This window comes from Lampris incognitus, chromosome 7, assembly GCF_029633865.1.
Source record: "Lampris incognitus isolate fLamInc1 chromosome 7, fLamInc1.hap2, whole genome shotgun sequence".
Taxonomy (NCBI): domain Eukaryota; kingdom Metazoa; phylum Chordata; class Actinopteri; order Lampriformes; family Lampridae; genus Lampris; species Lampris incognitus.
This window is the reverse complement of record NC_079217.1, coordinates 20053918-20081537: the sequence shown is the minus strand read 5'-3', so window position 1 is coordinate 20081537 and position 27620 is coordinate 20053918. Positions and strand designations below refer to the sequence as shown.

Genomic DNA, 27620 nt, shown 5'->3' with positions numbered 1-27620 from the left:
CTTATCACCATCTTATTTATACAAATACCAAGGACAACCGGGTAGTGGATTAATCCTGTGCATAAATAACAAGGAATCAGTCATTTTGTTTAGTGTACTAGGTGACATTTGTGCAAAGACACAGCGAACACAGTAAAAACAAAACTGATTACACGGACATACCCACTGACCAAAACACATTTATTGAACAAAAACATGGCCTACATTTCCAGTGGAAATACGTTTTCCTTTTTTTCTGTTATTTATTTTCTTCTTTTCTTGCCTAAAGCCAAATAGTGCTACGGTGCATTGTAAAATAACTAAAACAACTTGTTAAATCGCCTCCCTTTTTTTTCTCCAATGCAGTGTCTTTTCATGACGCCATTTTTTTCCAAACAAGTAAGCTGTTTATAAAGAATTAAACAACACAACTATTTGCTTCTCTTTCTGTGAAGTGAAATGTACCCCTATATAAACTACCCCCCTCCCCGACGCGCCCGACACACACACACAAAACATAAACAAAACTTCCGCCCCAAACTTTGCCAAAAGTGAATATTTTCCAAACTGCACGTTTACAACTAACAAATCTTCATGTACAAACGCAATAAACATCCAATGAGACCATGTACGGTTGTGTCTGTCAACAAAAGTGTACTACAAGCACTTCACACGCAAACTAGGCGCAGTCCTCAGTGGCGTGTGGAGAAGGGCTCTATTCCTACCACCAGGGGGGAGTCTAACCTTTTCCAGTTACCCCAAGCACCAGAGTCAACTCTTCCACTTGAACTCGGACTTAAATTCAGCTCACAGTGAGTAATCTTTTTGTTGTTGTTGTTGTATGTATTGTGAAGAAGAAGTCCTGTTGCAGGATGTCAGTCACATCCTCGCCACTTTGCGCTGAGGGCTGCGCTCTTCTCTGCGCTGTGCTTGCTCCGCACTGCCGGCGCGTCACTCAAATTTGCGCAGGTGGTTGTACATAGATTGGACATAGGTGAAGACGCACATTGGGTCAGGTTTACGGCCCATGATCATCATGTCCTCCACCTCGATCAGCCGGTCGCAGCCTGCCTTCAATCTGCAGCAACGGACGGATTAAAAGAAAATAAAAAAAACCTCGTTACTGGAGTGCTTTCATGATGTTTCATGATGTTTCATTCATCTTCATCATGCTCTTTGATTGTGCAAAAGCACAACCAAAGGCATCTGCAGAAAATTCTGAATGGGAAGGCAAAGAAAGGCCATGGGGGTGGCACTTGTTTTTTAAAATCTGGAGTATGTTCTTTAATGTACATGGCATCTTATACAATTGTGCACTGAAGAGCATAAGGTGACATCATTTTTGTAAATGAATGCAAATGACTATTGGGACATAGTAAAATAAGAAACCTGTATGAAGTCAAAGGGAGTTGAAAATGTGCTCAATCCACGTTTGCCATCTGTGCTGTTATAGTATATCGTTACAGTATTTGCAGACAGCTCTATGGCGGAGCAACGAAATATCTCAAAACAAACCGGGACCCTGTAATTGTAAGGTGTCTTGTAGGAATTGCACGAACGCAGATCTGAGACTAAAGGGATCATAAAGTCCCTTGCTATCATGTGACCTGACCTTTTTTTGTTGTTGCGTTGGAGGATGGGGTGGCAGCAAGGGTGTACCCACAGGTCTTTACTGAGGGTGGCCTTGACCCAACTTGACCCTTTAGCAACACTATGCATTTACTTTCCGTCCTTTTACATTATCCTGCATGTTGTAGATGGCATGGTTAAAAACAGAGCGTGGGTATTTTTCATTTTAATGATCCATACATGTTCTCTCGTCCAGCAGGACAATCAGTCAAATATCTTTGAATGAGCGCAACCTTCTCCTGGAGCCGGACACACCAGATGAAAGGAATCTGTTCTTTGTCGTTTTCAAGATGGAAAATCCAATGCTTGTTAGATGACTGTAGCATTGTTTATGTGGACATGCTGAATGATTTTGCCTGAGTGTTCTCATAATAAAATGAGTTTTGTTCTGTAGTTATGCAATTAGGTAACCCATGATATCAATAAACCCTTTCACTTATATTGGTGTTCCTTTGAAAGCACCGAGTGATGTGCATTCTGTAAACCTATAAAAATGCCTGGTTTCTATTACTCGTGTGTATATCATGTATATATCTAGTATATGATCTGTCGGTGGAGAGAATAAGCAGGGCTATTGGTGCCATCATGGGGCTCTCAACCCTAATGTGGTCAGGCAAAAGGAATGTGCACATTTCACTGTGTGTGGAAAAGAGGGGAGGGAAGAGGGATGGGAAGAGAGGAGAAAGGTAGAGGAGCGAGCAATAAGGAAGTATGCTCTGCGGAGAGCCATTATCCGACTGGCACATGAGGCCTGCGCCCCACAGAATTACAGACGGGGCTCCTACGGCAGAGGTGGAATGAAAACCTATCAAAATAGCGGTGCGGTTAGTTTAATGTTGCACGTGGGCAAGAAGAATGTCTTGGGAGTTATTTTATTTTAGTGTAGCTATTGTGTGTGTGTGTGTGTGTGTGTGTGTGTGTGTGTGTGTGTGTGTGTGTGTGTGTGCACATGTGTGTGCACGTGCGCGTGCGTCCATTTTCATCGAGGGTATGCCAGTTTATCTTTGGTCGACAGCTGTTGTCTTAAAATAGGCAGAACTATAACATTTAACCAAGGCAGAGGGCATTACGATGCACATTTTGACACGGGTTATCTTGACCAACGTGTGTTCACAGTAGTCAATTGTTGACACAAATGCAACACTACGACCACTTACTCTGCTGTTCCGAAGGCCAGTTCAAAGTTGTGCTTGCGGTTTGCAGGGGACAGGGAGTTGTAGTCAAACTCTGTAGGGAAGAAGGAGTGGACCAGAGCACAGAAGGCCATGCCATCACTCCAGCTGGAGGAGAAGTTCTGTATGTCTATGTTCTACAGAGAGAGAGAGACAGACAGACAGACAGACAGATAGACAGACAGAAAGACAGAGAGGTGAGACAAGCAAGATGGTAAGGAGATGGTGTGCGTGTGTGTGTGTGTGTGTGTGTGTGTGTGTGTGTGTGTGTGTGTGTGTGTGTGTGTGTGTGTATGAATAAACATTTGTCTCTTTTACTGAGTGGGACACTGTGTGCGTTCGTGCCCATGGCGTGCATTAAGAGGACCAGTACGAGCTGCAGACAAAAGAAATGGACTTGTAAAAGTGACTGGCGGCCTATTCTAACTTTATAAAGCCATTTCTCTTTTCACCGTCTAGCCTATAATTATAATTGATGTAACAGAAGGAGAGCATCTGCTCTGCTGCTCTCCTCAATTCTCGTTTTCTCTGATCCTCTCTTTTTCCCTCCCCTCCTCTCATCGCGCATCCTCTCCCCTTTCCTGCACTCTTTCTGACCCTTTTCTCCTTCTGGTCTGCTCTCTTTTCTCCTACTCCTTGTCCTTCTTTCCCCTTCACCTTCTTTGCTTTGATCAATTACATGCTTTGAGAATTCTGTCATTTCAAGACTGACCTAAAAGAAAAACCCAAACATGTGGTTTGTCTTAAAAGAAATGCAAAACATAAACTCAGCAGATGAGCATTTTTCTCCACATCTTTTTCTGCCTCTTTTTGTATTTCTCCTTCTATCTCTCTCTATCTCTATCTCATTTTCTCTCTCTCTCATTTTCTCTCTCTCTCTCTCTAACTAAAGCCACATGAACTAACTGGCACAGGAAGCTGTAGCAGGCTAATAGGGCAGACCAATGCTCTTGCACTCAGCCGTGACCCAAACAACCCATATACACGTACACTCATTCCCATGGGCACAGACCTGTCATTCTTTCTGTTCCTATTGCTCCGTCTGTCTGTTAGTTTGTCTGTCTCCCTTGCTCTCTCTATTACATTACGCACTTACCCACACAGGCACGCACGTGCGCGCGCGCACACACGCACGCACGCACACACACACACACACGCATACGCACAAACCTTCCCTTCCATACATATCGGAGGGCAAGCTGTAGCTAATTAACACATTAGCACATCCCCCTGTGCCAACTACAGAAAGAAGTGGCCAGTAATTCAATATTATCATTTATCATCTTTCAACGGTTGTTTCGGGATGAAATCCAGATATTATCATAGCGTGATACATTTTTTTTTTGTCTGTATAGATAAGACTCTGTTATGTGAAATTCATCGCAAAATGATGCCTGAAATATTTGGGTATTATTTACAAAAACTAATCTTGGTGTGATATTACACTTTATAGTTTAATGTAATGAACCTCAGTTGGAGCCTTAAATATAGTATTTTTGCATAGGTAAGCGATACTATAGTGATATATATCGATGACATGCAAAATTCCCTACAGTTATCATGATAATACTTTCCTTATCATCCTGCACTAGAAGGAATCCAGAAGGGCTTCAGCAACATCAAGTCAGATCAACGCTTCTCTCTTTCCTGGTTCACCTTAAACTCATTTCATCTCTGTGAAGCCCTCATATTACCAGCGGCTGTAACTACAACTGGTATCCCATAGATAAAAAAACAAAACAAACTAATCTACTAACACCACTTTAGTCCCCACTACTTTTTATAGCTATCCCATTAGATATCTTTTGGAGTTTTGTTGAGAGTTAAACCTGATATACAGTACGACCAGTCAGTACGACTTTACAATACGACTACCCTTATGAAGGGTTTATGAACTGTTTATAATTAGTTTAATAATTAGGTTGTGAATACTTAATAAACCATTAATAAGCTGTTATAACACATTAGATAGAAAGGTCAAGAGTGACCTGTTGCTTGCCAAATAGTGAGCCTACATTTACCTATACTGTTAAGCCTCAGATCTCATTGGTTACTTAGCTAGCAACTAGCAAGATCTGCCAGCAGCTAGCAAGATCTGTTAGCAACTATCAAGATCTAAGTACATAGAACAGAGTAGATAGATAAAAAGTGCAGCAGTAACTTGAGCTTGCCAAATAGTGAGCCCGCATAAGTATGAAAACTGTTATAATTTGTTTATAATTGTTTATTAATGATGTATAAAGTGTTTACAACCCAATTAACAAGCATTATAAACCATTTATAAACCCTTTATAAAGGTATTCTTATTGAAAACTGGTACCCTTTAGTCAATGACATTTATTCTGCATTATACAATCAACATGTTTTACCTGGTATCCTATGGTTTTGGAGCGGCACCACTCCAGAAGGATCTGTTTGATGCTGCTGGCACTGGATACCCCAAAGCTTTGAGATCGCTTTAGTTTGGGTTTCGAGTCTACCGGGCTGGAACGGCTGGAGAGAAGATGAAGAAGAGTGGCCAAAAAGTCACGAGACATGTTGGGCTTAGTCCCAATTCTGAAGTTATGGTTTTAGAAATAAAACTGAGACTAAAGAATGCCTGAAGGAGGAAAAGAAGGAAGAGAATGACAGCTACCTGTTACCAACATCAGGGTCCAGCCGTTCAAATATTGATCGGCGGGCCTGAGCACCGATGTTGCGTGGAAGAGTCTGTGATCTCACCAGTTCCCGCCTCCTCTCTACTCCCTGACCAAAGGATTTGTCACTGCTGGTGTCATTGAGGCTGCTGGATCGGGAAAAAAACAACAAAATATGTTGATACCATCTCTCTTCATTAGATCTGAAGCACCTCATGAACCTGGCCCCTAGCTTGCTCACTCACACACAAACTTATATTTAGTCCAGTTTGTGAGTGATATTTGGTCAGAAATTCAGTGGGGTGGTGGTGGTGGGGTTTTGCAACCCCTTCAAAAGTGTTTGCGGGTGCATCTAAACATATATGCTGTTGTAAGATGTTAAAAATTTTGCATCTTTTTAATTAACATTAAGTTTAAAGTTTATTTGTCATATATGAACCCAAGTTTATGCTTATTCTCATAACGAAATGCTTGATTTATATTATACTCCTCATTCTGTTATAATCCTTATTAGAAAAAAAGGCTAAAAAAATGTTTTGGTTTTTTTCTGCAGCCCCATTACTAGTGTCTCTTAGCCTCTCCCTTGTATTCATATCTCTTGGTATTCCCCATGCGGTTTTATTTGACGAATGATTTCACATAAACAACATCGACAGAGATGCAAGTAAGAAGTGGCCTTCACCTTTAACCTACTCAAACAAATCAATCTTTTGATAGAAGTTTTGAAATATTTATGATGTGTCAGCTTGCTGGGTTGTTGGTTAGCTTAAAATACACGATTCAGACAAGTTAGCTTTAGCTCTGTTGAACTGCTGCAAAAGCATCTCTTTCATAATGTCAATGTTAAGCATCCAACCTGGACATTATGTGACAATTATGTAACTTTAGCTACTTGGTTGAAAATGTGTCATCAATACTAGGCCTACTTTCAATTACGAACTTAAAACAACGATCCCTTATCGTTTTGTTTTACGACACTATGCATCCTTGTTTAACCTTAGGGCAGACGTGACTTAATTGTAAATTGGGAGGGGAGCAGTACCATTTTCCATTTTGGAGGCCATGTATTAGACCACTATACAACTACACAACTGTTACTCTTGAATAGAATATAAAGTTTACATGACCTACTGGTTAGCCGTCCACTCACCTGTCATAGTGGAGTAACCCAGAATATGTCACTGACTTAGCAGGGGCTGAATTTGCCTTTTCTGCAAAGGACAGATGATATATTAAGTAAAGGGCACTGTTTCGATTGGTGAGAGACAAGAAGATTTCCAGAACAGTTTCGTGTGGCCACTGGCCAAGCTCACCTTGAAGTCTGGGAGATCCCAGAGCTCTGACTGGAGTAGAGGCCCATGTCTTGGTACTTGATACTAACAAGAACAAAGTCAAGGAGGAATGATAAACATGGGATATTCAGAATGCCTTGCAATATATCGTAGTGTAATATTCCAGGTTCTGCCAGTCTGCTGTCTCACCTGGCTGAATAGGGGTCTCCACTATTGGTTGAGGCTGGTTGTTGTCGTTAGCCATGCATTGGCTAGGAGGTGAGGCCTCTGTGACAGGTGAAGGCTGGGATCCAGTCGGACTGCTAGGACTGTCGGCGGGCTTCATTTCAGCCACTTTGGTCGTGGCAGTGATGGGGAGGTGGGGCATCCGCATGGCAACCGGGGCTGTGTGCTCATGTGGATAGTCGTTGGTTGGCGAGGCCTTGTGATGTACCAGCATGGAGCTTTCTGATTGGATAAAATAGATATCGATAGTAATTATAACATTAGTTTGTATTTAATTGTTCACTTAAACTCTTGTCCAAATAATTCCCAGTTTTTTACCCCTTTTTTTTTAATACAGAAACAAGACCAGGAGCTGCCCAGTAATCAAAACGAGAGTATAGCTGTTGTGTGGCAATATTACAGGTGCAGATTATGGTTGAGAATACCATGTACGCTATCTTTATGGGACTGCTGCCAAATAATTTGTTTAGCAATATTATGCAATTCCCGAAAAAATAAAATAATTGTCTTGAGGCGAACACAGCATTAAGTGGTCCAGTCACAATCGCAACGTAATTTGGGGGGGGGCACAGCATTATACATCTGTCCATCCATCCATTACCCAAACCGCTTATCCTGCTCCCACCGCCTGCCGCCCAATGACTGCTGAGATTTACATCCGTCCTGAGAGTAAAAATAACGGCGGAAAAAAAGAAATACTAGCGGATGTGTTCATACTGTGATGGCTCTTGCTTGCGCAATGCAATGCTGCGCATGCACGTTGCACAGCGAACAAGGCCCCATCTGGAAACTATAAGATGCCTTTGAAAAGGCAAACATGGCGGACGCATCTTACGCATTTCACCCCCCACTAAAAATAAATCACGAAACCAACAGCAACAACTACTTGAACACAACATTCCGAATAAGTTAATCAGAACAAAAAAATCGATGTGCGTCTGTTGAATTTTATGTGAATCAAAGACAGTTTCCGCTCATCATGACACACGGAAAATTCAACCTAACTTGGCAAAGTGAACGTGTTGTCTGGTCCAATCCTTGAGGAACAACTGTCTATACAAGCGCCTGCCATCTGGTTGGGAATCCCCTGGAATTCTCACGGGACGAGAGTCAACTCTACTATCAATCCTGTGAGCCGGACGGAGCGGGAGAATTGTTATTACCAAGTCACTGGATCGGGACGAAGTGAAAATCCCCCCCCCCCCCCAGACGCTAGACTAAATTTATGTGTCTATTGCCAGTCTCTGTAGAAATGAAATTTCTGAGTTATGTCAGCGAGGGAGACGAGCCGGTCTTCCAGCGTGCTGCTTCATATCGAGGATATTTTGTTTTGTAGCAATCTATTGGAACGGTGCACACAAGTGGAAGAAGGCAGCGGCACAGGAATGGGTTTTACCACCATCAGGTTTCATACATCCAGTTGAGGAGGAATGCAGAGCCGTTCTGATTGGCTTCCTCCTTCATTCATCGCGAGAAGGACAACACGCCGAGCCTGATTTTAACTGGCAAAGTCCAACCCTTTTCAAACTGCGCCAGGGTTGCGCTTGCATCTCTGGTCACCGAATTGCCAAACATATATTGGACATGCCCACTTGCACCAGCACGCTGCGTTTACACTTGAGCCTAGTTTCATGAAAATGGAGCCCTTTGTGGTTATTTTCAGCTGCACGGTGCTTCACATTCAAACAGTTACACGATCTCCCCAGTGGAAACTGTCATTTGCAATCCTACTCTAGGATTTGGTCTCTAAATAGCTCAAGTGGATCAGTTGTGATTAAACTGCCCTTCTCAAAGGAACAACACTTGCATCACTTTTTTATTTTGACCAGCAATGGTTTCATAGTGGCGGGGCAGCGGCACAGTGGTTAGCGCGGTCGCCTCACAGCAAGAAGGTCCTGGGTTCGAGCCCCGGGGTAGTCCAACCTTGGGGGTCGTCCCGGGTCGTCCTGTGTGGAGTTTGCATGTTCTCCCCGTGTCTGTGTGTGTTTCCTCCAGCGGCTCCGGTTTCCTCCCACAGTCCAAAGACATGTAGGTCAGGTGAATCGGCCATACTAAAGTGTCCCTAGGTGTGAATGTTTGTAGGTGTGTGTGTGTGCATGTCGGCCCTGTGTGATGGTCTGGCAGCCGGTCCAGGGTGTCTCCCCACCTGCTGCCTATTGACTGCTGGGATAGGCTCCAGCATCCCCACGACCCTGAGAGCAGGATAAGCGGTTTGGATAATGGATGGATGGTTTCATAGCCAGTTGAGCAAAGCCGATTGTGCGACCTTTTTGATACTAGCGCTTCACCCTGATGTATACATTAGTTCAAATGAATTCCTATGTGTATAGATCATGTGTAACGTGTGGGGATGACCTGTAGACAGTTTTGACATGTTCACCTGCGTTGGTAGTGTCTCCATTCTCCAGTCCAGAATGTGTTGGAACCGGGTCCACCTCTATTGGTTCCTCCCGTTCGATACTCTGGAAAACACACACACACACACACACACACACACACACACACACACACACACACACACACACACACACACAGAACCATGGTAAGTACCAGATTGCAGTCATAAAAAGCCTTTTTTTTCTCCTCACCTTCGGACGGGAATTAGTTACATTTGGAGTTATTCATATTCTAACATATGTTTTGGACCAGTTGGCCTATCATGTCCTGCTGGATTAACCACCAACTATATCCAGATGCTTAATGTTCTGTGAGTCATTGTTGCAAGTTTATCACTTTTTAGACCTTTCACCTGCAGCTGAAATTGTCCCCCCCCCCGACTAAACTTTAGACTGAACCGAACAAAGGGAAAAAAAACCCCCAACAAATTAGCAAAATGCGGCTCAGCGTGACACACTTCAAGATCCCCTAGGTGATTCAGCATACTCCAGAGAGGCAGATAAAGCAGTGGACAGTATCGCGGGTGTGAGAGAGGCACCAGGGCTATGTGCTGCGTTTCCTCTGATAAGAAGAGACAAGTCTTTATTTATCAGGCACCGCTATCACTGAAACACTCACAATCAGTGATGGGTGAGCAGCCAAAATGCATCAGCTGATCTGGCGCAGGCACTTAAGGCTCACGGCTGAAATGCCTGTGATCTAGTCATAATGTCAACAGTATAATGACAGTAAGTCAAGCTCCCGTTGCAGGGATATCAGTGTCTCTTTGGCCCTGGCGCTGCCTCGTCGCTCTGATCACTGGTGCCAGAAATGAGGGCTCTGTTTCTTCACTCCCAACACAGCCACGCTGAGCGGCTAGTAAACATCCACTCCAGAAAATAGGCCGTGACCTCTGTTTCTTTGTCCCTCACGGGTGCCCTGGTGCTGATGGCCCATAGAAGATGTGGGTCAAGTGGTGGGCCGGATGGAGCTCAGCATTGGCATGTGGACTGTCCGACTCCTTTCATGGACACAGAACATTACTCCTCAGATTAAGGAGTGTACCGCTGATAGCCAACCACTGGCAAAGTTAGTGCACGCAAAAGTCAACGTCACCTGTCAAATATTCTTATAGGTTTTGGTTCAGAGACACAGTATTTGTTCCAACATTATGAAAAAAGTCTGTATTTTGTCACTATTTTCCTGATTCATTTTAAACTTTTCTTATCTGCAGCCCCATTACCAGTACCCAAATGGGGCTATTTCTTCCTGATGCTTTGATATTATCATTCTTTATTGCAGGCTATCATGAATGAATGAATTTGGCCATATGCAGACTTTTTACAGTTCTGGTAATAAAGTTGCTTTTTTTTTTAATCAAAAAATTAATTGAACTGAGAGCAAACAGGTGAACTTTCTGTCAATGCAGAGGTCTAAAATGACTACGGCTTCAGGAACAAATGGGTGCGTGAGCATATGGTGGGGGGGCTCTAGCTTAGCTCACCATATAGGAATGCTGGTGGGGTGTTAGTGAACGCTGGAGTGCAGCAAGGAGGGAGATGTGAGGTGTGTGTCATTTCATGAAAGGGGTGCATGGAAATGGGAAGGATTATGGGAGAGAGCAAGACCTCTGGATGAGATATTATCTTGTGTCAAAGGATGAGGGGTGTGACGAAGACCTGTTTTACGTCTCTTCCTGCATACCTCCTATAATGCACAGGGGAAAGCCATAAAAGCACTTAATGCTCCACTGAAAAAGTCCCATCATAGCACTGGGGCCCCTGTGTGATGCATAGGTGGCACGTTATGTTGCAGTTTTTGCACATTATTGAACCTAAATCTTCTATATGTATCTATATAGTTGTTATTTTTTTTAATCTCGTGTCTGGTGCCCTGTGACTTTTTGAAATGTCTTATAGGGTTGTAAAGATTGCTGCACACCAAAGTTCCCTTTTGGGACAGCAAATGATTGATTGGTTGAAGAGGAGAGGGGAAGAGGAGAGAGAGAGTGAAGGGAAACCGAAGCAGAAACAGTCGGCTATCCAGACAAGGAAGACAAACTGCAGAGCTTTGCAGAGCCATGGGAAGGAGAGCGGTTCCGATAGCTTAGCAGCTCATGTCATTAAATTCTGCTGCAGGTCAGTTCAGACAAGCATGACAACTAGACTGCTACAGTTTTTGGTCAACTTAATGGAGGTGCTGAGGTGTGATTTACTGTTGATTACTGTTGTATTCAACACCCTACGCGGCACCTTTTTCTGACTTTACAACACAGAGCGCATGTTGCACACATGCATATCCTGCATGTGTGCACACAACCATTGCATGAGTGCGCACACCAGCCAATGTGCACACACATTCACGCACACCGAAATTTTTTCTGGATGTACACAATGCAAAGTCTTGTGTTCCATATGTGTTGGAGTACTTACTGTTTACTGATATAGCACACTGATTCGATAGCTGGCTCCAAGGACGAGCTGTCACGTAGTATTTTGACTCCTGCGAGTCAAACTTGACTCAACCAAGCTAAGCTGCACCACAATCAATGCTATACAAATGGTAATTTAATGTAAATGAATTTGTCTCTGACCTTTGTTAATTGGATTACTTTAAGCGAGTAACTTTTATAAGTAGAAAGGGGATTTACCAGTTGCCTGGTCTGGATTGCTTTCATTAACTGTTGACTTAATACTGTTCTATGTAAAGGAGGAGCAGCAAACATGAATACAAACACACACACACACACACACACACACACACACACACACACACACACACACACACACACACACGCACACTCATGCACAAAGTGCATATGTCAGTGTTACACACAAGAAAGCAGACAAAAGTTCCTCTTCCTTCCTCCAGGGAACAATTAATACTTTGCTCCATTAGAGTACCTCATTGCATCATCGGTGGGGAACGATAAAACATTTACAGGGAATGGAGAAAAAGGGGCAGAAATAGGAAAGAGACCTCGGTTAGTCATTTGATGGAGAGGAGGGACGGGGAGAGTACTGCGGTTCGTAAAGGGACAGTAGCAGAAAGCATAACGAAAGAGAAAGACGTGTGTCAGAAAAAAGTAGGAAAGAAGTGAAAGAAGAACGATACGGCCGCTGCACTTTTTAATAGAACAGGTGTCCCTGGCCAATATACTCACCCATTCACCTCAGTGATAGATAGGGCAGTCTCCCTTTCTCACCGTCACTTTATTTGTGCCTTATTTATGGCAGATAACTTGTGTTGTAATGCTGTGGGATGGATTTCATAGTACTGTTCCAGAGCAACCTCGGCAGCGTGGCGGAGGTCAGCTCAATGTTCTACCAACCGCTGTTAAAGTCTTCTTCTGGCCTGACCACCACCAGGATCTGAGCTGCTCCTCTCGGCTGTTGTGTTGAGAGAACTGCCTATGCAAACAGGAGATAGTGTCCAGGTGCTAAGTTGCTGTCATCTCTTAAAGTTTGCTCATTTTGATGGACGGTCAATCAGAGGGCATTGTTCAGCTGTCAGAGCCATCCATGACACTTAAGTAAAGTCATGTGGGCGGGGGGGAGGGGGAGCTGTGTGTGTACAGCAGACTAGTGAGGAGAATGATATCTCGTTCTATGCGAGTACCTTATTTCCTTCACTTTCTTTCTTTCTTTCTTTCTCCACCTCCCTCTTTCTGTCTCTGTCACTCTTTCTATCTCACTCGGTCTCTAAAGCCAGGGTGAAATTTGAGCTTCCTGGAGGCCTTGGATGGTGGACGAATGGGCCACTAGAAAAACAATGGAGGCATGTTGGGATGGAGCACTTGATACTTGACGGCTGAGAGGGCATGTGGGGGCGGGGGGCGGGGCAGGGGGGTGCAGTGTGTGCCCTGAAGTTTGGGTACAGCTTTAAGTGACAGAATGTGTGTGTGTGTGTGTGTGTGTGTGTGTGTGTGTGTGTGTGTGTGTGTGTGTGTGTGTGTGTGTGTGTGTGTGTGCGCGTGTTGGTGTCAAGTGATGCACAACAAGAGCTTGGTGCTTCTAAGCCATATCTCCCTTTTGTACTCTCTGTGGGGAGCACACATCAGCTGTTGTTTACAAAAGAGGCTAAAAGGTTATCAAGACAGTCCTACACTACACACAGGTTTTCAGTTTTCAGTAAGGATAACCTAAGAAGACAACAACTGCCTGGATAGGAATGCTATGACTGAATGTGAATGGAAAAGCATAGAAGTTATCATGACCCGCCATTAAACATCCGGAGAGGTTGTAAAATGGCATTAGGCATGTCATATTTTCCTATGACTTACGTAACTGCGAGTCCAAACCAATATATATATAAAAAGTATGTATAGCTGTGCACACCGTACTGACAACAGATGCACGCATGTACGCTTACATGTGGAAGCAAGCAATGGGACCCATTTTAAAGCCATCAAAAGCCCTACCTGGCTATAAGAGGAAGCAGCTTGTAAGACGTGCCTCCCAGTCTGTAATTTCCCTCTAGGACTCTATAGCAGCGCCCCCCCTTGTACGAACAGCCACCCGCTCTAAACCACCTGTTCTCCATATAGGTTCAAATAGCCTGTAATTTCTCTGGTCCAAAAATCGTTGGGAATACCAGTTTAGGCTGCGAGTATAAAAAAACAAAATACCCTTTGAACATTTTTTGGTGCAGAGGACATAAAACCCTGATCGCAGGTGAGACTTGCTGTTCTGCATGACTATGTGCTTTGGATTTCTGTAGGAATTTAATAACTCATTCGTACTTAACGGTATCCACATCTGCAAGTAATAGTGGTGACCTGTGCTCTCTATCTCGGTGCATAAAACCCCATCATACTGGAAGTTGCACTGCACAGGCCTTTTTCTTTTAATAACAGGAGGCTTTGTGTCATGGAATTGAGCACACGTGCAACAACGCGTTTGCATTTTGACCAGATTGAAAGCAGAGGAGGCCGTCTGAACATGACTGCTATATCAACCTTTTATCTCTACTTCTTTTTATCTCTCCCGTTTTCTTTTTAAAAGATTTTTTTTTGGAGGATAAAACATTTACATCAAGATTATTTCACATATCGTCATGGGGACAGCACATCCCCCCCCTTTTCTTCCCAATTGAATCTGGCCAATTACCCCACTCTTCCGAGCTGTCCCGGTCGCTGCTCCACCCCCTCTGCTGATCTGGGGAGGGCTGCAGACTACCACATGCCTCCTCCTATACATGTGGAATCGCCAGCCACTTCTTTTCACCTGACAGTGAGGAGTTTCACCAGGGGGATGCACGGGAGGATCACGCTATTGCCTCAGTTCCCCCTCCCCCCTGAACAGGTGCCCTGACCAACCGAGAGGAGGCGCTAGTGCAGCGACCAGGACACATACCCACATCCGGCTTCCCACCCACAGACACGGTCAATTGTGTCTGTAGAGACACCCGACCAAGCCAAAGGTAACACAGGGATTCGAACCGGCGATCCCATGTTGGTAGGTAATGGAATGGACTGCTACGCTACCCAGGCGCCCCAACACATCTTATTCCGTAGGCGAGTCCCATGTAATCACACATTACTGACAGCCAGAGTAATCAGGGAATACCATAATTAGAGAGAGACAGAGCGAGAGAGAGAGAGAGAGAGAGAGAGAGAGAGAGAGAGAGAGAGAGAGAGAGAGAGAGAGAGAGAGAGAGAGAGAGAGAGAGAGAGAGAGAGAGAGAGCGAGAGGGGGTGACTATCTCTATGGGCAGTTAATGGCCATCTGAATTACCGCTTCTGGATTCAATAACAGTGGTTATACAGCTGCCATTAATGAAAAGCACTTGACTGGGTTTCATCCCTACATAAATGTAGCACACACGATGAGGTAATGAATTCAGCATTGAATTAAAAAAAAAAAACTAGAACTTTTGGTTGAATTTTTTTTTGCATTCACCGACATGTTGGGAGTTAAATCCAGGATTCTCCCGGCCAGTCCTTGAGATCTGGGAAACCCCAGATCCATTCCATGTTCATCAAAAAGACATGCACGTTAGGGTCAACACTCCTGTCTGTGTCCCTGACCAAAGCGACGGAAAGAAGAGCTGGAGTCAGTCCCCGGGCGCTGCAGGGACTGACTCCTGTAGGCATCACACATTGTGATCCCAGAAATCCTCCTGTCACCTGCTCACGGCTACAACAGATGGGTTTCAAACTACAGGTCGGGACCCATGTTAGTCATGGGATGTCCACAATAAACACATTTTGTTTGGGAACAAAATGAGACAGCTGTGACTCCAGACGGCTTTCTGGTTAGTGTTCCTGTAGCCCTGTCTATCTTTGCTTTCATCATCTCTCCGAGCATTGTTTTCATTATCGAAGTGAAACAAACACCAACATGGAAACAATTATGAAACGCTTGGGAAAAGTTCTCCATGGGGAAAATCCTCCTGTTTGCAAAGATAAAAATTGGGCTCTGAAAAGAAAATATGAGCTGCAGCATTCAAAAGCCTTATTCCGTTCTCCACCACTTACTGACGTGAGACTGGTCTCTTTGCATGAGCAGCAATGGAAATCAAATGTCATGTTTGTCTGCAGCCGTCACACAATATGCGAGTTAGCCTTGATTAAAAGTCCAAAGGGGGATAATTGCACTGATGAACAATATAAAGAGGATTGCTAATTATCTCGTTTTTCATCAGGCAATGAGATTTTATTGCTTATTTCAATGCAAACAGTATTGGGGGGGGTCGCAAGCGGGTAACTGTATGAAAAGGTTAGGGAACCCCTGAGCTAGCATTTGCCCTGTTGTTGGTGTGGGATGATCAACCCACAGCCTCTCCAGAACCCAGCAGCATCCCACTATATCTGCCCTATATCTGCCCTCAGATTCTCGAGACGTTTGCTCAGTGGGAACAATACATCACAAGAAACATAACAGGAGGAATAATGTCTTCTCGTTCTGTTCTAGTTTGAGTAGCAATGAGACAAATGACCGAATCCCAGGGAAAGACTCCCTCCACTGTTTAGTCAGTCGTTCATCCCCCTCCACTGTGACCTTTAACCTTTACCTCCAACATATGGCTGCAATAGAGAGCCAAGAGGCCCGTACCACTCTCCTTTTCTATCTCCCTTCCTCCGTCCTCCTTCTCCCCCCTTGTCCTCCTTTCCTGGCAGCAAGGCAGAGGAGAGCAAACGTGAGGGGAGGGGGTTGATAAACCTGACAGGAAAACAAGCAGTATGTATCTCAACTCCCTTCTCTCCCCTTCCTCTCATTTCCCAGAAACAGCTGACAAAAAAGGTGTGTGTGTGTGTGTGTGGGGGGGGGGGGGGGGGTTGTCGGGTTATGAATCTAGATTGGCGGGAAAAAGTGAAAGACCATGAAGCAGGGATGATGCCATTAGGGGGAGAAAGAAATTGCGATTTTCCAGAGGAGGACGTAGGTGGGTGAGAGAGAGAGACGGGTTATAAAATGAAACGAGGCACGATCTTCACACCCCAACAGTTGTCACTGTGACCCAGGAGGACCTCGTCCCCTACAGTCATCAGACACCAGCTGGAGAAGACATCAGCACATTCACCAACACCAAAACTAGCCACTGATCACGTCTTGTGCGTCATCTCTGTACTTGGCCTTTCACTGTGCCTATCCAAACTCATAAACAAACATGTTCAACTTAGAGGATATGAAGAGAAATGATCTCCCCGAGCCCGACAGGCCACGTTTCAAACCTTACTGAGAAGGTAGCAGTGGAGGAGAGGTGAACGATAATTATAGAGCTTAGGTCCCGGTGTCCACCGCCCATCTCTCGCTTTAGCTGCGACAGGAGCAAGAGTTGGTCTTCGGGAGTCTCTTCACTTGGGCGTGCGAAGGCCACTCGTACGTCACATGACAATCATACGTCAGCGTTTTTGAAGAGATTCAGGTTTCACCGGCCACGCTACAAAGCAAGACCCACATCTTTTCAAATCAATCTGCCCCGGAGAGCGTTTTCAAAAAGAACATGACGTAAGTCTACTGATGAGCAACGATTGTACAAACGATCACATTTGTAAGAGGCCACTTGAGGCATATCAGTCCTTCACAGGAACCGTAAATCTTTTTTTTGTGTGTGGATATTTCCCCCTTTTTCCTCCCCAAACTGTACTTGGCCAATTACCTCACTCTTTCGAGCCGTCCTGGTCACTGCTCCAACGAGGGCTGCAGACTACCACGCCTCCTCCAATACATGTGGAGTCGCCAGCCGCTTCTTTCCACCTGACAGTGAGGAGTTTCGTAAGGGGGACATAGCACGTGGAAGGATCACGCTATACCCCCCCAGTCCCCCCCCCCTCCTGAACAGGCGCCCCGACCGACCAGAGGGGGCGCTAGTGCGGCAACCAGGGCACAAAACCACATTCGGCTTCCCACCCACAGACACAGCCAGTTGTGTCTGTGGGGATGCCCGACCAAGCTGGAGGTAAGCAGCGATCCTTGTGTTGATAGATGGAATAGACTGCTATGCTACCCGGATGCAAACCTGTTTTTTCTTCTTTTTTTTTTTTGATGTGCAGCCTCATGCACCCGGACTGGGAAACAAAATGCCTTCCTCTCATCACAGCTGGAACCTGCAACACTGCATCTACGAAGCACCAATAAGAAGTCAATGGTGTAGAAGACATACAGCACTGCCATCTTACATATGAAGAAAAGAGTCAACACTAGGCATAGGCCCTGTCACTCTCAACCACCCATATACAACGATTATACCGGAGAACAGCTTAAATCACGAATTCCACCCTTACAAGGCATGTGACTGACAGGAAGCTAGATAAGCCTCACTTTCCTAACTCCCTGGAAAAAATGACAAGGGTGGCAGTGTATGTTTCTCGGCGAGAGACTACAATCATGAAAAAAAAAGCTGAAATAGATTCAAAAAAGATCTTACTTTCGGCCCCAAACCCATCACATATAGTCAGCCGAAAATAATTTCAGTTGTTTTCAGTGTGCTGGGTAAGTACTCTTGGGTTAATATGGCTGCAGGGGTGACCTTTAAATCTTGCACTCATGTCTATACCTTGTAGACCAACGCTATCCAGGGGGGCAGTGAGGTGAGTTCACCCACTACCCAGTAAGTTATTAACTTGTTTCCATGGAAACGGTGACGAGAACACAGCCTATTGTCTGGAAGTCATTAGGAGAGCCAGGGGTAGCCAGGGAGTGGCTGCATACCTCTCTGCAACCCCCAACACAGAACACACACACACGCACGCACACACACACACACACACACACACACACACACACACACACACACACACACACACACACACACACACACACACACTTCTGACCTCTCTCAACTTCCCTTCAACAGTGACCTGCCCCTACGTCCCCCAGTCCTCTCTTTCTTCTCACGTCTGTATTAATAGCCACGTGGGGGGTCAGTGCCAGGAATCTAGCCTGGCAGCAGTGCTCCAGGGTGAGAGCAGAAGGAGTGAGACAGATGGAGAGACAGAGACGCAAGGGTGAGGGAGAGAGACAGACAGACAGACAGAAACAGAGGGCTGGGGTGAGGGAGCGATGATGAGAGCGAAATAGCAAAATAGGGTTGAGACCGGGGCCAGAGGGACCAGAGAGAGATGGAAAGTTGATCAGGGAGAGAAGGAAGGAGAGAGAGAATGTGAGAAGGTGGGAGTCAGCCGGAGTAGCCCGGGCAGCGTTTGGGTACATGCAGTGATTAGGAGCTCAGTTTCATTGTGTGAGAGAACAAGAGACAGAGCTGGCACGGCCGAGGGGGTTTCGACGGTGAGTGGAAATGTCAAACATCTTTTTCATGGAGAGACATAACTTTACATTCACTCGCTCTTAAAACTGTAACCCTGCTCTCTGCAAACATGAATATGCTTTCACTGTGTGGCTCTTTCTCCCACACTCCTTCAGCCGCAAAAAGCAAATATGCTGAAACTCAACCCTCCCTCATACGTGTCCCCTTTTCAACCCAGTGGAAGGTTAAAGGCCTGAAGATATTCAAAAAGGCTGCAATTAGAATAAAGTCAATTTAACCTGCCGTAAGAAGCAGTGTCATTTTAATTCAGAGTAGGGAAGGTGACCTGCTTCTGTGATTACAACCAACGAACAAAACAAAACAGAAGTATTATAAGCATTTTTAATTTTTAATTTTCCCTCCTTTCTCTCCTCAATTGTACCGGCCAATTACCCCATGCTTCCGAGCCGTCCCGGTCGCTGCTCCACCCCCTCTGCCGATCCGGGGAGGGCTGCAGACTACCACATGCCTCCTCCGATACATGTGGAGTTGCCAGCCGCTTCTTTTCACCTGATGGTGAGGAGTTTCACCAGGGGGACATAGCACATGGGAGGATCACGCTATCCCCCCCCGGCGCCCCGACCAACCGACCGACCAGAGGAGGCGCTGGTGCAGTGACCAGGACACATACCTGCAGACACGGCCAGTTGTGTCAGTAGGGACGCCCGACCAAGCCGGCGGTAACACGGGGATTCGAACCAGCGATCCCCGTGTTGGTAGGCAACGGAATAGACCGCTACGCTACCTGGATGCCCTGTATTTTAGTATATTTTGACACATGCTTAGCCATTATGACATGCCATTTGATGGACGGAGTCATGCAGCGACTCACGGTATAACGTGCATATGTTCCTCATGTGTGTGGTCTCAGTAGGAAACCATCACTGAGTCCCAGGCACTGTTGTTTGGTTCCATTATACATACAGAGATATCATTACAACGTCTCACACACATATCCATGGCTGCACAACACAGGGCCCCCGGAAACTGAAATATACTGATGTGGGAAAACCAACTCTGTCAGTTGTGTGTGTGTGTGTGTGTGTGTGTGTGTGTGTGTGTGTGTGTGTGTGTGTGTGTGTGTGTGTGTGTGTGTGTGTGTGTGTGTGTGTGTGTAAATGTGTATATGCATACAATGTAAACAGCATAGTTGTGTGGTTTCACTTTAGCATAACTGGATGATTAGGACAGCTATGCTGGTGAAACGGCTCTGTGCATGAATTTGAACCGTGAGCCAGTAATCACACTGGCTCACTTTTGATCATTTTCAGTACATTGAACTCCTTGATTGTTGTACTACAGTATGCGTCTCTCAATCAGTGTACACGCAGACCGTCGCCTAGTTGAAGACTGCAAGATAAGTGCATGTTTTAAAACAGAAAGATAAAAATCAAGATTGAGAAATGTTGGAGTGGGAGATGTGGGTCATGAGTACAGAGAGTTAGGAGAGAGAGAGAGATAAAGAGCAAGAGTTGCACAGTGTGAGAGTAATCTGATGGAATTTTCCCTTTCACCCCCCCCCCCCCCACACACACACACACACTTTATCTTCCCCACCCCAGCCCGCATATTACCTGAAGCTGTCTCGGGCAGCCAGTCACCTGGGCCCAGAGAACTTACACTAAACTACCTTTAACAAGCCAACCTTCAATTTGGAAAAAACTCAGTTCTTGTTGCTGCCATATATGATATTTGGCACGAGGTCTGTACTGAAGCTACATATCAAGCACACCAAATACGCTCCCACTCAGCCTGGTGTAGACCAAAGGTTAATAGATGCACTGTGCAATAGATGTCCATGTTTGCTAGATAACCCTGAGACCTGGCTGTGTTAATCTGCTTTGGTTATCTCATAATGCCCCCCACCAGCACACCGGCACACACACACACACACACACACACACACACACACACACACACACACATGCACATGCATACACACACACACACACACACACACACACACACGCATGCATACACAAACATAACACTGGAGGAATGTGGAACGTGGCTAATACTCTTAAGTTTGAAGTCTGGAGAGGCACAGGTGTGGTCTGCAAAGATATGTTTGGGTAAGAAGAGGGACAAATGTAAGAGATCTATAAACAATGAGATGAGATGAGATGAGATGAGATGAGATGAGATGAGATGAGATGAGATGAGATGAGATGAGATGAGATGAGATGAGATGAGATGAGATGAGATGAGATGAGATGAGATGAGATGAGATGAGATGAGGTGAGGTGAGGTGAGGTGAGGTGAGGTGAGATGTGGTGAGGTGAGGTGAGATGTGGTGAGGTGAGGTGAGATGAGATGAGATGAGGTGAGGTGAGGTGAGATGAGATGAGATGAGATGAGATGATCTGTTAAGAAGATGGGCAAGGAGCGTTGCAGAGAGCAGGTAGAAGAGAGGAATGAATGAAGGTGACCATTGAGAATGAGACAGAACAGAGGAGGACGAGAGGAGGGCAGAGGTGGTTTGAATGAGGGGTCTCCGGAAAACTCTGTCATCCTTCACAGTCAACGTACCTCATATTAGGCACAGTATCTGGACAATGGCCCATTGAGATTGCAGCCATAATTGGCGACGGCAGAGTGGCGTGCAGGTGCGTGTACCTGTGCATGCCTGTGTGCTCTCAGAGAAAAACTGGGCCAGAGGCAGCAGTGGAAAATAAGGAGAAAGGTGGGAATGGGAGGAGGGAACATTGTTTTGGTGGATTAAGTTTTTCAAATCCTAATCTTTACTAATTACTATTGCCTAGAACCATTTGTGATCAGAAGTGGGCTTGCACAGCTGCCTCCTTACAGACAGATATCCTAAAGCCCACCCTATGTGGAGACAGACAGATGGTCAAGACAGACAGAAATACACATGCAAAAGCCAAGTGTGTCAGACAGAGAGTGAGGCAGCGGAAGATATGCGCTGGACAAAGGTAGAGAGACCAGATTCATAAGTCATAAGGATATTCAGTGTGCACTGCAGGTGTGCGCTCTAGGTGAGCGTGTGTACGTGCTGCAGGTGTGGGTTGGCCTGTACGTGCTTGGCAGGTGATGGCCAGGATGCACAGTAACAGCCAGAGCATCGGCTTGGAGACAGACAGGCCCATACAAATCTGTTTGGCAGGGGCATAGATAGTTTCTCTACAGCTGTGTCAATGTGTGTGTGTGTGTGTGTGTGTGTGTGTGTGTGTGTGTAATGTCAACGGGGTTTACTTGAGTGGCACACTAAGACTTTACTCACACTACTCACTTGCTTTCTTTTCTCTTTCAGTCTCTCCCTCTCTTTCGCCATCATTTTCTGTCTGAGAGAAACGATGTGGCACTAGCGAGCTACGGTTGTGATTATAACCGCATTGTGTTGAGACAGAACTGGGGATTTCTAGCCGACATAGCCCTCACAATACGGTAGACATTTCACCATCACACACACACATACCCACACACGTGCATGCATGCTGTACTCTGGTATAGTTGCACACAGTGCAATCAAATTGGATCCAATCTGTATGTTTTTGTGTTAACATAGCAGCGGGGATCCCCACCATGGAGACATAAGGAGATAAAGGTATTCTTCATCTGTGACCAGAGGATTTTCAAGCAGATAACATTCCTCTGTCCTTTCCACCACATACTTCGGTAATTACAGCTGTACAAGTAGAACCAATTTGCAAGTGTGTGTGCGTGTGTGTGTGTGTGTTTCTGTGTGTACTTTCGGCTGCAAGCATTCATGTACCTTTGTTAGGTGTTTTGGCTTTTTCTCATCGAATGCATATATGTGCACACATCAACAGTCGGATGCATGTGTGTATGAGTGTGCCTCCGTGTGCTGTTAGACGCGGCGGCGTGTTCCCAGCCTTGCATCCACCAGCAGGCTGCAGCGTTTCAGAGAGCGGCTGTGAACTTGCAGCCGAGAAGAAAAAGTGCTTCGTGGGAGCATTGAGGAAAGACCCTGCGCAAAAGAAAAGGAGAGCCGAGATATTGGCCTCGTAAATAATAAATGGGTACAATTATGCTTTTCACAGGGAGCAAGGAGGCAGAGCCCCGAGGGGAGAATGCTGGAATACAGTAAATTACAACCTCTGACTTCCAAAGACATATAACCTATGGTAGGTTTGTTCAGATCTGTCCCATCGCCGAGCCAAAGCCAACGAAACCAACTTTTAGCCGGATGGTTTGGATTCCCCTGATTTACACAACAGTAGATCAGATGTGGGGGAAAAAAAGGACTGAACCACGTGAGTTTCACTGTTACAGAGTGCTTATGATACCTAATTTTAAATGTCTTTATGCTGGCAAAGAGGAGATCCCTTTGAGAATGAGTTGATTGCACATAGTGTTTGCTTTCTGATAATTCTTTAGCAAATTAACCCGTTGGGGTATGTCTGTTTGGCTACTAAAATGACGGAGGGTCAAGCCGTAAAACATACGGATCATCATACATTTTGGCACTAACGAGAAACGGCAGGAAGATCCAAGAGGGCAAAGCTGACTCAAACCTCCAACGTGAACTGGACTAAACTGTGCTAGTCTGCTCTGGCATCTGCACGCATCGCTAAGTACAGCGAAGCAGACAGCCCGAAAAGAGAAAGCCCAGTCCATCATGGTATGGTTTGGATCAACAAAATGTCATGGAAGAAATATAAAATCATCCAACAAAAGCGGAAAAAAAGGGAGGCGATGGGGTGAAAAATAACTTGTCAGCAGCAAAGGGATGCGCCGTGCCGTGTGCAATTCCAAGCGAATCCATCTATCATCAATCCTCTTCGCTCTCCTCCGTCAAGAAAAAGAATACATTCCCTTTACAAGGACAGGCTCCATCTATCCCTGGTTGCAAGACAGGCCTAAGGACCAGCGACTACAACATACGCATCCACACATACCAACGCTCATTCTCAGTTAGAGACTGAAGGACCGAAAGCATAAAAAGAAAAAGAAAAATTATACTGATTGTCTTCAGCTGACATCTATTCTCTTGCCTCTCTAAATATTTACTTTTGATAGGCCAGAATTTCCACACTGCTGCTGAAAAGTCCCTGACATCATTCGGAGGGGAGAGCCAGGAAGGCCTCATGATCACTATCATCTGCACTTGCGGCTCGGCCACAAGGCAGTGGACAGAAAAGGCTGCAGCACAAGTGGACACAGGAATTCTTTAAACCAACAAATAGAAAAAAAAAGGAAGATGCCATGATAAGGATATGTAGAAACATGCCAATGTTATATAAACTACAAGACCCCAAGACGAGTTACAAATGTCTCTATAGGGGCGCCTTGTATCTCAGCCAGATAAGCCTGATTTTTTATATCTGGGGTTTAAAATTCAGTACTGGACCCTCGCCTCATGTCTTTCCCATTCTCGACTTCCTGCCTGCTTTTTAGACCAAAAATGTAAAAAAATAAAATAAAATAAAAAAATAAAAAATCTTGCAAATCAGTATATATAAAGACTCCCAAGAGAACTCACAACCACACATGACAGAAAACATTTGCTGCGGATGTTCGGCTCAAAAACATATTGAAAACGATTAATCTCTATGATTCTCAGAGGCTGACATATTCGGTTCAATCCTGACCTCGGCAAACACCAAGCCTCCCGAGCTGTGAGGTGCCATAACGCAGGAACCAAGTGTGCTTCATATACTTTATACATGTTCAAGCCTCTGTCACGGGTTGGACAAAACCATATTGTAGGACCAACCTGTGCTGCAGACAATTTCTATTAGCAAAGCTTGCGGCCGGTAGAAAGCCCCAGATGGTACCAAGACACAAAGGCTGCATCTGAAACTGCAAACTAGCATGCTAAATAGCATGCGAAAAGTTTTCTGTATATCCGTAACCATACTATGCATCAAAAAGTATGCAAAAAAAATCCACATTTCATACTACATCCACAGAAAAACTCTGGAAATGATACTGGCATGAGTATCCCATAATGCATTGTGATATGTCATGAAAACAACCAGTAATGGCAGAGGGTGTCCCTCCCCCCCCCCAATTGTACTTGGCCAATTACCCTATGTTTTGAGCCGTCCCTGTCGCTGCTCCACCCCCTCTGCCGATCCGGAAAGGGCAGCAGACTACCACAATGTCTCCTCCGATACATGTGGAGTCGCCAGCCGCTTGTTTTCACCTGATGGTGAGGAGTTTCGCCAGGGGGACGTCGCACGTGGGACGATCACGCTATTCCCCCCAGTTCCCCCTCCCCCCTGAACAGGCACCCTGACTGACCAGAGGAGGCGCTAGTGCAGCGACCAGGACACATACCCACATCCGGCTTCCCACCCGCAGACACAGCCAGTTGTGTCTGTAGGGACACCCGAACAAGCCGGGGGTAGCATGGGGATTTGAACTGCCGATCCCCGTGTTGGTAGGCAACGGAATAGACCGCTACGCTACCCGGATGCCCAAAGGAGGGTGGTTCTAACCCAAGTGGCAGAAGTGGCCTTTTACCTAATTATTATGCTAATCCATCCACTATCCGAACCACTTATCCTGCTCTCAGGGTCGCGGGGACTCTGGCACCTATCTCAGCAGTCACTGGGCGGCAGGCTGGGAGACACCCTGGACAGGCAACAGTTAAAATCAATGGTCATCTCTATGTTTTGATAAAAGATGCTGGTCACCATGCGGATAGACGTTCATACACGGTGTGCTGTCATCCCCCCTCCAAAGGACAGAAAAGAAGTGGCACGGCTCTCTGACAACGTAATTATGTACAAAAAGCATTCGTACTTTTTACCCACACACTAACAGCACCCTGGCGAGATAGTGGACAAATGTAGCGTGCAGTGCATAGTATGTGTTTTCTGACGCACTAAAATATTCATTTACATTGCAAATATTTCTGTTATCTCCTGATAGCAGTTTTACTAGTACTTACTGCACGCCCCTGTTTTTTTTATCTTCCAGAGAGGTGTATTCAAAGAATAGGGCCTACATTTCACAATGAAGGCCAAACATATTTGACTCAGGTCTGCGGTCTGCAAACCACACTGATCGTGCCTTTCAGGAGCCTGGCATACTCATGTTACAATGCCTCATAAATGCTTAAACATCCCGGCGGAGGGCTATTGTGCAACCACAGTGACACAGCCAGAGCTTAGTATGACACATCAACAGAACCATGCAGCAATTTGGGGTGAATCAAAATCATGTTCCAATTTTTTTCCCCACAACAGCCCTTTCCAAACATCGAAATAAGTGGATTACATCTCCTGCGGTTATAAATAAGACTGCCATCTAGTTTATGGACTGTTTGGCTCTGGAACATGTGAAATACTTTGCAAACACAAAAATATCAAGTCGGGGTATGTAGTGTAAAATCAATTCAGCGTGAAATATCGATATCATGACTTGCCGTCGTTAATATCGCAGCATGTCCAGTGAATTGCAATGTTGAATTCGAACTGTTTGAATGTGTACTCAAGAAAGCCTAATCCCATTCAACGTTTTTGTAATGCGTGGTTTGCATTTTGTTGTACATTTTCTTTGGATTATAGCAGTTTCCACATTTTATGACGGGTTTGAAGGTAGAAAAAAAACTGTAATATTGAAACACAATATTCATAATATCATGATACTTAAAAAAAATCAGAATATGCATTGAACCGATGCGAAAAATGTTGTCGTAATATCAAATCGGGAGTTATTTGCCAAATCCCAGCCCGAAAATCAAGGGTTTAGATATTCTGTAGCTCGAAAGTCACAGCATGACACGATTTCTAGGAAGGTTTGATTTACTAATGTGACTACCCCACACTTAAAATATACCCCCCCCACCCACACACACCAGGCATTTTTAGATGCCTAGGTTCAAAAGTGTCCACTGAATGGTTTTTGTTAAGGCATTCTCCATTTCACAGACAACCAATACTCACGTTGGTTTTGCTGGACACAGCGAAGGTGGCTCGGCTGGAGAAGCGGGCGGTGGAGGGGCTACTGGACACTGGGCCGGCCACTATGGAGGAGACCCTCGGGCCCGCTGTGGGACTCCCTGACCCTGAGGAGGAGAAAGTGGGAGGTGGCGATGAAGGGCTGGTCTGGCTGCTGGGACTGCTGCGGCCCTGGGTTTGGCGTCCTTGGCTCTGGGTCTGGATGTGAAGGTGAGCCTGGCTGTTGGCGTGAACGTGGGCCTGGCCCTTACCGTGGATCACCTCCACAGTCTCCTGGTGATTCACCGCAACGTCGCCATGGTGATTCTTGTGGTTCTGGTTCTGGTTGTTCTGGCTGTGGGCGCCATCGAGCAGGGTTCTGCGGTCACACGCCATCCCGGTTAGGAGCTCCACCTGTCGGGTGAGGGCCTCCAGCTGCCCCCTGAGCTGCCTGTTCTCCTGCTGCAGCTGGGCCACGGCCCTGCCCAGAGGCCCGCTGAGGTTGGCTGCCTCCTCCAGACGGCATTCTACGCCCTGTTTGAAAGCACTGACATCTATGTGGATCTCCCGGATAGCATCCCGCAGCGTGTTCTCATAACGGGCGAGAGCAGAGCATACCGTCTCCCCCTCCGGAGAGGAGGTTCGAGCGGGACACAAGTCTCCCATTTCAGTCAGGGTGGGAGCCTCCAT

The 27620-nt window shown here is 45.6% G+C and overlaps 1 protein-coding gene across 1 annotated transcript; it reads right to left on the bottom strand.

Annotated features, from left to right (window-relative positions):
- Window positions 1-159: 159 nt before the first annotated feature.
- On the bottom strand, window positions 160-27620 carry smtnl (smoothelin, like). The gene is made up of 9 exons (XM_056284016.1): window positions 26937-27620; window positions 9314-9395; window positions 6898-7155; window positions 6730-6792; window positions 6567-6627; window positions 5416-5562; window positions 5150-5273; window positions 2766-2917; window positions 160-1057 (listed from the first exon to the last, which is right to left on the bottom strand). The coding sequence occupies exons 1-9, from the start codon at window positions 27618-27620 to the stop codon at window positions 931-933; spliced, it is 1698 nt and encodes a 565-aa protein (XP_056139991.1). The 3' UTR covers window positions 160-930.